The sequence below is a fragment of the Arachis stenosperma genome, chromosome 8, assembly GCF_014773155.1.
Source record: "Arachis stenosperma cultivar V10309 chromosome 8, arast.V10309.gnm1.PFL2, whole genome shotgun sequence".
Taxonomy (NCBI): domain Eukaryota; kingdom Viridiplantae; phylum Streptophyta; class Magnoliopsida; order Fabales; family Fabaceae; genus Arachis; species Arachis stenosperma.
In genome coordinates this window covers 12,311,620-12,326,747 of record NC_080384.1, presented here as the reverse complement: position 1 = coordinate 12,326,747, position 15,128 = coordinate 12,311,620, and the positions used below count along the sequence as shown (strand labels likewise).

The 15,128-nt window shown below is 28.3% G+C and overlaps 1 protein-coding gene across 1 annotated transcript; it reads left to right on the top strand.

The window, feature by feature from the left end:
* The first annotated feature begins 569 nt into the window (after positions 1–569).
* Positions 570–3,133, top strand: LOC130946891 (agamous-like MADS-box protein MADS9). The gene is made up of 7 exons (XM_057875784.1): positions 570–757; positions 851–917; positions 1,511–1,572; positions 1,673–1,772; positions 1,900–1,929; positions 2,290–2,334; positions 3,080–3,133. Exons 1-7 carry the CDS (start codon positions 570–572, stop codon positions 3,131–3,133), a joined length of 546 nt encoding a protein of 181 aa, XP_057731767.1.
* Positions 3,134–15,128: the final 11,995 nt, after the last annotated feature.

Sequence of the window (15,128 nt, the reverse complement as noted above, 5' to 3'; positions counted from 1 at the left end):
CGCTTAAATCATTAAACAACACTAACTAATATATATATATATAATACTATCCCCAATATCAAAACACACATCAAAATCATTATATTGAAAAAAAAAACACAAACTTATTTACTACTAATATACTTATCCGACCTAATAATATTAATTAATATTTATATATTATTTTTTATCAGTTTAAATTTTTAAAATAAATAATTTTATAACATGATATCAAAATTTTTGTTAAAAAAAATAGTTTTATATATGAATTTAAATTTTTGGGAGAAATAATTTTACGAAATTAATTAATAATAATTAAGAAATTGAATTAATTAAAAAGAGTAAGTGGTAAAATTAAAGCTAAGAAAGCAATAGTAGTTGAATTGGCTTTGTCACAAACCCTAAAGAAAGGGTTCCATTCTGTGAGACTAAGAAAGTTGATGACACAACAAACCCATAATAGAATGTTCCTCTATTACTTTTTCTTCCTTATTGCTATCTCCACTGCACTACCCTCTTCTCTTTATAATTAGTTTCCTCCTTCTTTCTTCTTTCTTCTTCTTTCTTCTTCATTCATTCATTCATCAACAATGGGGAGGGGTAAGATTGAGATCAAGAGGATTGAGAACTCAAGCAACAGGCAAGTCACATATTCAAAGAGGAAGAATGGGATCCTTAAGAAGGCTAAAGAAATCAGTGTTCTTTGTGATGCTCAAGTTTCTCTTATCATCTTTGGTGCTTCTGGCAAGATGCATGAATATATCAGCCCCTCCACCACGTAATAATAATATTAATTATTATTATTATTATATTATTATTATTTATTTTTTTTCTTTTTTCTTTAATTTTCATTTTTATTTTTTTGGTGAAGGTTGATTGACATCCTGGACAGATACCAAAGAGCTTCTGGAAAAACTCTCTGGGATGCTAAACATGAGGTACATACCTTTAATTTTCATATTATTAATAAATACTAAATAAATAAAAAATAACCTATATTATTATTATTATTATTTTCTTTGAAACTATATACAAGAAAAGAAAATATAATTTTTTTTTTGCCAAAAATATGAACCAGAAATTTGTGTGAGTAGATCTACATTTGGAACCTCTCCCTCTACATATCTGAGTATTATTATTATTATATATATTGACAAAAGAAGAGGCTTCCAGGCATAAGAACAATAAGAACAAGACATGTCTATATCAACAGATCTGGCAATAAAAACAACATAAAAATATTCATTCATAGCTTCCTTTTCTTTGCAAACCTAAGGGTTCCAAAACATATATATAAAATATTAATAAATAAAAAATAATAAATAAACTTTCTATGATCTTCTACTTACATCTTTCTGAGCCAGATCTACATCATGAACTTAATTAATTAATATCTCTTATTTAGGTCATTTTTTTTAATTCCATTGCCTATATATATTCTTGTGTACTTTTTTTTTGGTGACAAAAAAAAAAACAAGTCAAGGTTTACAAGGATGTGATTGATGTTGTTTGTTGAATGATGAACTCACAGAACCTAAGTAATGAAATTGATAGAATCAAGAAAGAGAATGATAGCATGCAAATTGAGCTCAGGTATATATATATATATTTATTTATATTTTAATACAAAAATTAATTAAAATATATTGCCCTAGCTTAGAGCTTATATATTATGTATATGTGAATTTTTCAGGCACTTGAAGGGAGAAGACATTACCTCACTGAATTACAAAGAGCTTATGGCCCTAGAAAATGACCTTGATAAGGGCCTCAATGGAATCCGTGAAAAAAAGGTGCTTTTTTTTTTCTTTTCTTTCTTTTTTTTTTCCATTTTAAGTTTCATGCATATGTTTTAATAATATAAATTTTGGTTAATAAGTTAGTTAATTAATTTAATTATCTCATGTGCTTTTGCAACAGATGGAAGTGCACAGGATAATCAAGAGAAATGTATGTGGTCTTCTTTTCTAAGTTTGAAATATTAATAAATTAACCGAATGAGAAATATTAATATTGTGCATAAAAAAAGGAAAATATGTATATAACTAAGTTTGAAATAATATAGATTATCTTTAAACAGAAAAATGAAGTTTGTTTTTAATCAATTATAATCATTTATATAATATTTAATTTAAAAAAATATTACATGATTAATAAATTTTATTATTTTTTGTTAATATTTAGTCAATTCTAAACACTATTAAATTATAAATCTTAAATACTAAATTTTAAATTCTAATAATTATTTATTTAAATGTTTAATAGTTATCCTGATATGAACTCTTGCCATTTTCCTTTGATACTTCTCAGGGCAAGATTTTGGAGGAAGAAAACAAGGAACTCAATTTCCTTCTTGTAAGTTGCAATCTCAACATATATTATAGAAAAGATTTCAAGTGTATTACAAAATTAATTAAAAATTGTAATAATTCTAATTGTTGTTGTCAATTATTATATATGATTAAAATTCATATTTAAGATCAATTTTATTATTGAGATCAACAATTAAAATATAAAGTGCTTGTTTGGGTGTAATTATTTTGATAAAAAAAAGATATTTTTTTATTGAAAAAAGATTTTTTTTATTTTTCAGTGTGTTTAGCAAATTTTTAGTAGTAAAAGTAAAAGTACTAAAAAAAATATTTTTTTGAGAAGCTGTAATTTATATATTTTTTTAAAAGATCTTTTTCTCTTAAAAAAAAAGATGTTTTTCATATAATAAATAAAAAAAGTACTTTTATATTGTTATACCCAAACATATATAATTGATAAATAAAAATATTTTTTTGTATGAAATATTCAAACATAAAATTACTTTTATTTTTTTATAAGATCTTTTAAAAAAAGATAATTAAAAAAGATCTTTTCTTAAAAATTCACCCAAATAAACTCTTTGCAGTACATTGAAATTTTTTTCATATTATATATTATAAAACATTGCTGAATGCCTGAATCTGAGCACTATATATGTTTTGTCTTTGATTCTAATTACAATTATTTTTTACTTTCCATTTAACTGTTTATGAATTTCATTTAATTATCCATCAAGGAAAAACTTCTATTTATTGTTCTCTTTAATTTTTTTTTATAATTTGAACAGCAACAGCATATGGCACTGGAAGGAGCGAGAAACATGCATGGACAATGGATTTAACTATATGAGAAGCGATTTAATTCGCACATATATATAAATATATAGATATGTTATTAATTATTTGACTAAGCAGGCATGCATATCTTCAAGAGAGTTTGTAGAAGAGTAGTGGCTAGTGGCTACTACTATATATATAAAATATTAATTAATATTTATGCTCTAATTAACTCTAATTAGATTATTATCGAGGATCAGGTTCTTGTTGGCATGCATTAATACCTTGCTTGTGGTGATGATGAAGTGATTTAATTAAGCCTGCCATTGTTATTAGACTGCTGCTATTAAATATCGATTAGTGTGTGTATGTATGTTGTGCTATATTGAGTTTTTAGTTCTTTGTTTTCTTCATGAAAATCATTGTATGACTGTGATTAATAATTTTTTTAAAAAATATTATTTATACATTAAAATAAATTACTAAAATCAACTACTAATATATTTATGTATAAATATATAACATGATTTAATTTATTTTTAATATATATTTGTATTTTAATATATATTTTATATTAATGGTTGATTTTAATTTGTATATACGTAATATAGTTATCTTTTAATAAGATCAAAATTTATAATTTTAACATTTTTATTGCACAGTTTGTAATTATTTTTTAATTAAAGAGTAAAATATTATTTTAAATTTAAAAATTTAGATTAAATTTTAATTTAGTATTTAATATTTTAAAATTTTATTTAGTCATAAAAAATTTGAAATAAATTTAATGTTGACTTAATATTAAATTTAATATGAACAATTAACATATTAAAAAACTAATATCATTAGATTTGAATATGTAAGTCAAGCGGATTATTCACTAACAATGATCAATAATGCAAAAAAATTTCTTTGATTTTGATTTTAGATCGTTAATATAATTGTTTGCTATGATTTTTGTGACTTTGTACAAGAAAGACAACGAAAAAAACAAATGTTATAAAAAGGTTTTGTTTAAATTTCTCTAACACAGAAAAATAAAAAGACATAAATTAATTAATAATATTGTTAACGTTTATATCATCTAATTTTTTAATTATTTATGTCAAATTTAATAGTAGAATAATATTAAATTTGTTTAAAATTTATTGGGATAGAAATAAAATGTCTAAAATATTAGGGATTAAATTAAAATTTGACTCAAAGATCAAAATAATATTTTATTCTTAACATAATTCAAGCTTATTTTTAATATTTTTATAAAATTAAAAAATCGTCACTCTTTTTTTCAATAAATGTTAAAATAACATTCTCTCTTTTCTATTTATAAAATGTAAATTTTTTTGCTAATAAATTAAATCTCTTCTTTAATCTATTTTAATTCTTTTTGTTAACTCTATCTAGTTAATGTTATGTTTAATTTTTTTTAAGAAAAAATAAATTATGTTTTACAAAGATAATTTTTAGCAAAAATTTATTTATTTTTGATAAAATTGTTCTACCAAAATATATTTCAACAAAATTATTTTCTAGTTTAAATTTTGTTAGCTTTTACCAAAAATAAATATAAAAGGATAAAATGATAAATAGTAATGTTAATTTTATTTAATGAAATATTTAAAAGAAATATTCTGTCAATATTTTTAATAGAATTAAGTAAATAGACTAAAGCGTATATTTGGTAAATAAAAGAGAAGAGATGTCATTTTAATATTTCTCAGAAAAAGATGTATACTTTTTTCTAAAAATTAAATTTACAGATAATTTTTTTTAAAAAAAAATACTGTTCAAAACACTCAAACTTTTATTTGTCTTATGAAACTATTCATTCTCTCTAAATTGGTTGAACCCAAAATACGATGATTTATTTTACGGTTGAGGTCATTAATTCCTATTTTTCACTTAACTATATGAAACTTTGTTTGTTTCTGATCTTTCGTGGAGAATTGCCCATCAAATAATATTTTTGTTTCATAAACAAAAAATATACATAAAAAAATTATAGTAGACAAAAATATACATAAAGATTTATAAAATATTAACGTACACTCTAGAGATTATTTTCGATAAAAGAAATACGTACACATCAAATATTTATAAATATCAAACTCTTACTACACAATAATACTAAAAAAATAATCTCTAAAATATTCTTTAATATTTATAAATTTTTAATGTGTATTTTTATCTAGCACAAACTCTTTTGTTTTACTTTTATCTATTTATTCCAGCTTTTTTTTTTCTTTTCTCTCGAATCAAATCCTATAGGCCTTATGATCTTATCACTTATGCAAAAAAAGGACCAAAATGAAACGATTCAGCAACAATTGATTTATCTTCAAAACAAAAATAGAAAAAGATATATAGAGTTAAAAATAAGAATAATATTATACATCAAAATCTTTTTGTTAACTAAATCTAATCAAATTAGTCTAACATACATAATAAAAATTAATTATAATTAATATTATTTTAAATTCTATTGTTTAATTAAGTTAGATTTAGTTTATAAAAAAATTTAGATATATAGCATTATTTTAAAAATAAATGCTACAAAAAAATGTTAAGTTCTATTTTTATATATTTTTTAATTGAAATCAGTAGTATTTGAATGCAATTGTTGATGGGTATTTAGCACCCTATTAGGTACTATATTATATGTTACTTATATTGCGAACAACACAAAAAATAACTTATTATTGTAAAATAAATACATAAAGAAGATATAAATATAAAATAGATAAATATAAATATAAAATTTTAGTATTAATATTTATCAATATAATTATCTTGATATAATAGAAGTGATATATATATATATATATATATATATATATATATATATATATATATATATATATTAATATAAGTAGTATCATATGTAAAGAGAGAGAAGAGTATAAAAGAGAGAGAATATAATATTGTTATTGATGTGTATGATGCCTTAGATACATGTTCCTATTTATACATGTATGGGGTCCTTATTTTTAACTTTTATTTTAAGTTCATTCTTTTTTAAGAATGGACATCCACGTTGATCCTTATCATAACACTCCCCTTTAAATGTCCATTTAGGATTATGCCTCATTAAAACTTTACTAAAAAAAATTCAATGGAAAAAAATTTTAGTAAAGAAAAAAGAGTATAATATCCTTTGTGATGGAGATTGCCTCATTAAAAACCTTGTCAAGAAAAACCCAATGGGAAAAAATCTGACAAAGAAAAAAAGAGTATAATCTCCTCTTCTTGTCGATATCATTTAATATCTCGAAATTGGCGCATCCTAATCTGATGTACCAACTTTTCAAAAGAGGGTTTTATGAGTGATTTTAAATCTGCCAGATTGTCACTTGAGCAGATCTGTTGGACATGAATTGTCCCTTGATTTTGAATATCATGAGTGAAGAAGAATTTGGGAAAAATATGCTTTGTTCTATCGCCTTTGATATATCCACCTTTAAGTTGAGCAATGCATGCTGTATTATCTTCAAACAGGACAGTTGGAGATATCTTCTGATCAATCAGTTCACATGATGACAGAATATATTAGATCAAACTCCTGAGCCAAAAACACTCTCGACTTGCTTCATGTGTCGCTAGTATTTCAGCATGATTAGAGGATATTGCCACAATCGTCTGTTTTGTGGATCTCTATGATATCGTTGTACCACCATATGTGAACAGGTATCCTGTTTGAGATCTCCCTTTATGAGGATAAGACAAGTATCCTGCATCTGCATACCCAACTAGTTCTAACTTGGATCCATAGGGATAAAACAATCCCATATCAACCGTTCCTTGAAGATATCGAAAGATTTGTTTGATCCATTCCAATGTCTTCTGGTTGGAGAGGAATTATACCTTACTAGTAAATTCACAGCAAATGATATATCAGGTCGTGTATTATTAGCAAGATATATTAGCGCTCCAATAGCACTAAGATATGGTATTTTAGGACCAAGGATATCTTCATTTTCTTCTTTAGGACGGAATTGATCCTTTTTCATATCCAAAGACCTCACAATCATCGGGGTACTTAATGAATGTGACTTATCCATATAAAATCTCTTCAAAATCTTCTCTGTGTATGTTGTTTGACGAATAAAGATCCTATTTTTTGTATGCTCGATCTGCATGCCAAGACAAAACTTAGTCTTTCCAAGATCTTTCATCTCAAACTCTTCTTTTAAAGTTTTTATAATTGTTGGAATCTTTTCAGGAGTTCCAATGATATTTAAATCATCAACGTACACAACAATTATAATGAATCCAGATGTAGATTTCTTTATGAAAACACATGGACAGATATCATCATTCTTAAATCCATTTTTGGCCAGATACTCAGTAAGATGAGTATACTACATTCGTCCAGATTTCTTTAGATCATATAAAAATCTTTGCAATTCAACTGAGCATAACCCCTGCGAATATTCATTGGATGGTTTAGATATCTTTAGTCCATCAGGGACTTTCATATAGATATCACGATCTAACGAGCCGTATAAATAGACTATTACCGCATCCATTAAATGCATATGTAATTTATGATAGGCGGATAAACTGACCAAATAATGCAATATTATTGCATCCACTATAGGAGAATATGTTTCTTCATAATCTATCCCGAGCCTTTGTGAAAAACCTTGTGACACAAGTTGAGCTTTGTAGCGTACAACTTCATTTTTCTCATTTCGTTTTCTCACAAATACCCACCTGTATTCAACAGGTTTTACATCTTCTGGTGTACGGAATACAGGTCCAAAGACTTCATGTTTTGCAAGTGAATCTAACTCAGCCTTCATGGCTTCTTCTCATTTTGGCCAATCATTCCTTTGTCGACATTCTTTGACTGATCTTAGCTCAAGATCCTTACTTTCATGCATGATATTTAATACCATATTATATGCAAATATTTCATTGACAATTGTCTTATTTCGATCCCATTTTTCTCCTGTAAAAACATAATTTATCAAGATCTCGTTATTTTCACAATTTTCAGGTACCTGAATGTCTTCTGGCGTTAAAACCATATCAGAATTTTCGACAACTACAGATGTTTTTCCTATGTCTTTTTCAATAGGAACAGTATTTACCTCTTTTTTTTCGAAAATTTTTGTCTTTAGAACCGACAGGTCTACCACGCTTTTGGTGTGAATTTTTTTCAGTGGCCACTTCTCCAACTAAGACATCAATTTGAATTGGGGCATTTTCCGCTGGTATATAAGATTTGGTTATCCTCTTTGTATCAAAAAATGTATCAGGAAATTCATTTGCTATTCTTTGCAAACGTATAATCTTTTGAACTTCTAATTCACATTGTCCTAATCGGGGATCTAAATGCATTAAGGATGATGCATTCCAATTAAGTTCCTTTGCAGGAAGCTTATTCTTCCCCCCTAATATTGGAAATTTTGATTCATCAAAATGACAATCCACAAATCGGGCTTTAAATACATCCTTAATTTGTATCTCAAGATACCTTACTATAGAGGGAGAATCATATCCAACATATATCTCCAATTTTCTTTGGGATCCTATTTTGGTGCGAGAAGGTGGTGCAATGGGAACATATATCGCACACCCGAATATTCTTAAATGGGAAACATTTGTCTGCTAGCCAAAAGCTAATTGCATAAGAGAGAACTAATGGTAATTTGTTGGCCTGACACGAATAAGTACTACGGCATGTAAAATAGCAATCCCCCAAGTTGAGGTTGGAAGATTTGTTCTCATAAGTAAGGGGTCTAGCAATTAATTGGAGGTGTTTAATAAGTGATTCTGCTAACCTATTTTGTATGTGAACATGAGCTAGTGGATATTCAACTCTTATTTCATTAGCCATACAATAAGCATCAAAGGCTTGGGAAGTAAATTCACCGGCATTATCAAGACGAATTACTTTGATTAGATTTTCTAGAAACTGTGCTTTTAATCGAATAATTTGAGCAAGTAATCTCGCAAACGCCAGGTTGTGAGAAGATAATAAGCACACATGTGACCATCTCGAAGATGTGTCTATTAGGACCATAAAATATCTAACAGATCCACATGGTGGATGAATACGTCCACATATATCACCTTATATCCTTTCTAGGAATTCAGGAGACTCAAATCCAATCTTTACTGGTGATGGCCTTAAAATTAACTTTCCTTGAGAACATACAGCACAATAAAATTCACTAGATTTAAGAATCTTGTGGTTCTTTAGTGAATGTCCATGTGAGTTTTCAATAATTCTATGCATCATGGTTGTTTCCAGATGACCCAATCGATCATGCCAAGTTATGAATTCATTTGGGTTAGTAAATGATGAGCGGATATTTTATACGCTTTTTGGCATTATTTTCATATAGTTTTTAACATGTTTTGTTTAAGTTTTATTAAGTTTTCATAGGTTTTAGTGCAAAATTCACATTTTTAGATTCTAATTTGAGTTTGTATATTTTTATGCAATTTTAGATATTTTCTGGCTGAAATTGAGGAGTTGGAGCAAAAGTCTGATTCAGAAACAGAGAAAGTGCTGTAGATGCTGTCAATATCTGACCTCCTTGCATTCAAAAGATATTTTCTGGAGCTACAAACATTCAAATGGAGCATTCTCAACGGCTCTAGAAAGCTAACATCTAGGGCTTTCCAGCAATTTATAATAGTTCATACTTTACTTCAGAATTGAAGGACCAAAACTGGCATTCAATGCTAGCTTCCAGCCCTATTCTAGCGTCCAACACCCAAGGGAGAAGAGACCAGCGTCCAAAACCCAAAAAGGAGTCCCTAGCTAGCGTTCAACACCCTGAAGGCCTCCTAGCATATGGATCTCAATCAAGCTCTGCCTAAACACTCACCAAGTGGGCTCCGAAAGTGGATTTTAGCACTAAAAGACTGTTTTACCCTCCTTATGTAATCCTTAGTCATTAGTTTAGTATTTATTTGAGAACTTTTACACTTTTAATCATCTTCGAAGACCTTAGACACTTTACACGTTTTTCATATTGTATTATCTATCAATATGAGTTTCTAAACCTCCTAGGTTGAGGGGAGGAGCTCTGCTGAGCTTTATGGATTAATAAAGTATTACTGTTCTATCTTCAATCCATGTCTGATTCTCTATTCTAAGATGTATCTTCGTTCTTCATCCTTATGAATGCGTTGAACCGGCACAAGGTTATCTCATTATACATGGGTTCATAGTGAGTCTTTCATCGGACAATGATGAATCACGAGCTTGATTATACATTTCTTAGATGGCTAATCCACGACTTCGTTGGGGACTTCTCGTGACACCAGTTCAGCCGAGGTATGGGGAGATTAGAGTCTTTGTGGTAGAGGCTAGAACCAAAGGTGCAACATTCTCTGATCCGAAATATTCGACCTTGTCTGTGGCTTTTGAGTAGGATCACTAAGGAAAATGAACTGCAGGAGCTTCACCCTCAATCAGAATGGATCCGCACTAACCTTGGGGTTCAGATCTGGAGGAGAATCGGCGACCTCTCAAGAAAGGCGTAGATCACATACAGTCTGCCATAGAAGAAATCATTCGCAGTTGGAATAAACAGTAAGACCGGATTAATCCAGAAGAACAAAGCATCTCCAAGCCTTAACTATCTTCTCATCATTCGAATTCATAATTATTGAGTAACGTTTTCTTTATTTTACTTTTATGCGGTTTAAACAAACAAACAAATTTTTCTATCCGGCTGACTAAGATCTACAAGATAACCATAGCTTGCTTCAAATCACAATTCTCGTGGCATCGACCCTGAATCACTCAGGTATTACTTGGACGACCCAGTGTACTTGCTAGTTCAGTTGTGCGAAGTGTAATTTTGCGTACCAGTAAACTTCTGGTTTACAATGGCATGTGATTCAATTGCACTAATCTTGGTATAATATAACCCATATGATAGTGAGGGTATTTTTTCTAATATAACCTTTTTATTTAAATGATGAGTTGTGATATATAAGTACTCATGATTTTTCTTATTCATTGTTTCAATATGATATCCATTTTGGCGAATATCTTCGAAACTCAATAAGTTCCTTAGAGACTTAATAGACAATATTGTATTATTTATTATGAATTTTGTTCCTCTGGAAAACAAAATTATAGATCTTCCGGAGCCTTCTATCACATTGTCTGAGCCAATAATAGTATTAAAATATTCTTCTTTTGGCACAAGATGGGTAAAATATATATTACTTTTGAGAATGGTGTGCGAACTTGCACTATCCGTAGGACATACATCTTCATTATATATCCTTGCCATTTTTTTCAAAGACAAATAATAATAAAATGAGTAAAAATATTTACGCAGTAAAATTATTTCCTTGATTGAAAATATTTTTTTAAGAAGTATAGTATATATTAAATTTTTTTTATTATCTTGGCACATTCATTAATTTTGAAATTCATAAGCATAAATATTTTATGGGTTAAGTACTAATTTCGTCCTTAAGGTTTGGGACGAAAATCAAATTCGTCCCCAACTTTTTTTGTTATTAAAATCATCCCCAACATTACAAAACGTTAAAAAAATCGTCATTTTTTACTTCAATTATATTTTTTGACCAAATTACACTTCATTATTAATAAAAATAATATTAAAAAAATCAAAACCCCACCCCACCCACTCCCCAGCATCTCTTCGGTCTCTCCCCCCACCTCTCCCCCAATCTCCTTCCTTCAACTCTTCATCATCACCCTCTTCTTCTCATCTTCGCCGCGACAGTTACCACTGTCGGAGGACACCCACCCCTCTTTCCCTTCCTCTTCTCACTGCATCGGGGCCAGCGTCTTCCCTGTATTCAAGCCAACATTAGTGAGAGTGTGCAAAGAAAAAAGTAACTGAATTTAACAGTTTTCAAAGCCACCAAGTTTACCAAGATCAATACAACCCTTTGCAAAGAAGTTGTAAGGATGAATGGATCATTAACATTTTATATAGTGATGTTGCATACCAAATGACATGAATGAGACTTCCAGTAGATGCTCCAAGTGTCTTTTTGCAAAGAGTTCCGGTAAGTAGTTTCTCTTTTTCAATTCTGACCATAATATCCCCTGGAGTTATTGATGATCCTCCTTCGTTATCATCATGCCAGCTAGAATATATAGTTAAATTTATTTGCTTGGGAATAATAAGATTGAAGACTTGTTTCCCAATCCACAATGGTTCTGGCTTCAATATTGCTGGTGTAGGAATATTCTCGTCGAAATCTTCCCACCACATTAGAATGTTCATAAATACATCTTTTAAAAAAGAAGAAGAAAATTAATTTTTTTTTGTAAATTAAAATTCTTTGTTTGGTTAATAATTATAGAAAATGTTTTAAAAGCCAAGCAAGTAGAAAACCATATCCAAAGGACATCCTTTCAATATTATATGGAGTTACAGTCTCAGGATATGTAAGGTTCAAAGCAATACTCCATTGCACTTCGAATTCATCAATGTTAATGTTCGGGTCTGGTATAATAACCGTTCGAGCAGAAAAAATCAACTCTTTTCCCCATCAAATTTCCTCTAATCCGACCTTCTTGGCTTTAAGCCTGCTATAAATTGATTTGATAGGCCTTTCTGTTCTTTGAGTAGAAAGAAGAGTGAGAAGAGAAAGGGGAAGAGAGGTGGGTGTCCTTCCAGCAGTGGTAATTGCCACGGCGAAGGTGAGAAGAAGACGGTGATAGTAAAGAGTTGAAGGAAGGGGATTGGGGAGGGGTGGGGGGAGAGATCGAAGAGATGCTTGGGAGTAAGTGGGGTGGGGTTTTGATTTTTTAAATATTATTTTTATTAATAATGAAGGGTAATTTAGTAAAAAAAAATATAATTGAAGTAGAAAATGACGATTTTTTAACGTTTTGTAATATTGGGGATGATTTTAATAACAAAAAAAGGTCGAGACGAATTTGATTTTCGCCTCAAACCTTAAGGATGAAATTAGTACTTAACCTATATTTTATCAAACATTACTCAAATGTATAGAAAATAAAACTTAATAAAAAATTTTTTACATTATTTATTTACATGAATACTTAACAATCCCACATATTAAACTATTCCATCATTGATCAAATGACCAATATTTCCTTCAAGATCCTCAAAGAAATCAAATACATCATAATGAGTGGTGTAACTTTCAACATCATTTGAAACAAAATTTGTTTCCTTTTCTTTTTCGTCTTTTTTTAAAGATATTTGATAAAGATCAACTAGGTGCTTTGAGGTACGACAGGTACGCGACCAATGGCCCTTTCCACCACAACGGAAACACTTATCTTTTGTTGATTTATTTTACCCATTGTTTCTTTCTTTATCCCACTTCTGGTGAGATCCATTCTTGTGAACATAATTTTTCTTCCTTCCATATTTTTTTTGTTACCAAAATCTTGCCATTTACCTCTTCTTGGATTATGATTTGCCACATTTGCTTCAGAAAATGGAGTGGCACCAGCTGGGCGCGCTTCATGATTTTTTAAGAGCAACCCATTGTTGCGTTCAGCAATAAGAAGGCAAGAAATCAGCTCAAAATATTTTTTAAATCCTTTTTTTTGATACTGCTGCTGCAGGAGCACATTCGAGACATAGAAGGTCGAGAAAATTTTTTCTAACATATCATTATCAGTTATCTTTAACCACATAATTTCAATTGTGAAGTGATTCGAAACATCGCTGAATTATATTCATTTATGGATTTAAAATCATGTAGACGCAAGTGCGTCTATTCATATCGGGTTTGAGGAAGTATCACCGTCTTTTGATGATTATACCTTTCTTCAAGGTCTTTCCAAAGATCTGCAAGATCTTTTAATGTGAGATATTCATTTTTTAATTCTTCGTCAAGATGACGAAGGAAGATCATGGTTTTGGCTTTATCCTTTTAGGATTCATTATTTTCAGCCTTAATGGTATCTTCAAGATCTATTGAATCAAGATGGATTTCAACATCTAGCATCTATGATAAATAGTTGTTTCCAGATATATCAAGATCATTAAATTCAAGATGAGAAAGTTTCGACATAATAAAAATTTGTTATCTGAGTCTTCCTAAAATTTGATTAGAGTCTCGTGCTGATAATGTGTTGTAAAATAAATAAATAAGGAAGATATAAATATAAAATAAAAAATATAAATATAAAATTCTAATATTAATATTTACCAATATAATTATTTTGATATAATAGAAGTGATATATATATATATATATATATATATATATATATATATATATGTATGTATGTATATATATATAGTATTGTATATAAAGAGAGAGAAAAATATAACAAAAAGAATATTGTTATTGATGTGTATGATTCCTCATATACATGCTCCTATTTATATATGTGAGTCTTTATATTCAATATTATTTTTATACAAATACTTAGAAAATAAAGTATTAGAATCATTGTGTAATATAATAACTGTGTAAAATTAAATGTCTATTTATAGTGGAAGATCACCCCAAAAAAAAAGTATATAAATTAAAAGATAGAATTTATATTAGTCGAGAGAATTGGAACCATTGCATCAATGTTATTGATGAACTCAACGAATCTTGACAGTGAAATTCAAGGCTTCATGAAAAGAATTACGCTCCTAAAAAAGAAAGAAAAAAAAAACGAAAAAAAAAAGTATAACAACGTGCAAATTGAGACAAGTACCATAATTTAATTTTATGTATTATATTGTTATACAAATAAAAATATTTATTGTTACATCAATTATATAAATAGTCCTTTAAAAAAAATTAATTATTTATTTCGGTATATTTTATACTATCAAACGTAATTATTTTTTAAGGATTTGATTTATGTGTCTGTCAATATTTACCAGAAGACTTCTCTAAGTTTATTAATCAATTATAATAACAAGCTTGTTGGAGTTTTTATTTTTTAATTTAAAATTTGAAATTAATTTAATTTAAAAAAAATTTTAGTAGTGCAACTAGACTTCGTTTTGTTGAGATATAGAATTTAATATTTAGGATTTAAAATTTATTTAGTTGATATATAAAATGAAACATAGACATAAATATATGAATATTAAAAATTAAGACACAAAATTTATGTATATA

Excerpts from the sequence above, each read along its gene's own strand:
- LOC130946891 (XM_057875784.1), top strand. The coding sequence starts at position 570 with ATGGGGAGGGGTAAGATTGAGATCAAGAGGATTGAGAACTCAAGCAAC. Across the intron at positions 758-850 it reads TATATCAGCCCCTCCACCAC|GTTGATTGACATCCTGGACA; the intron begins GTAATAATAATA and ends TTTTTGGTGAAG. Across the intron at positions 1,573-1,672 it reads AGCATGCAAATTGAGCTCAG|GCACTTGAAGGGAGAAGACA; the intron begins GTATATATATAT and ends TGAATTTTTCAG.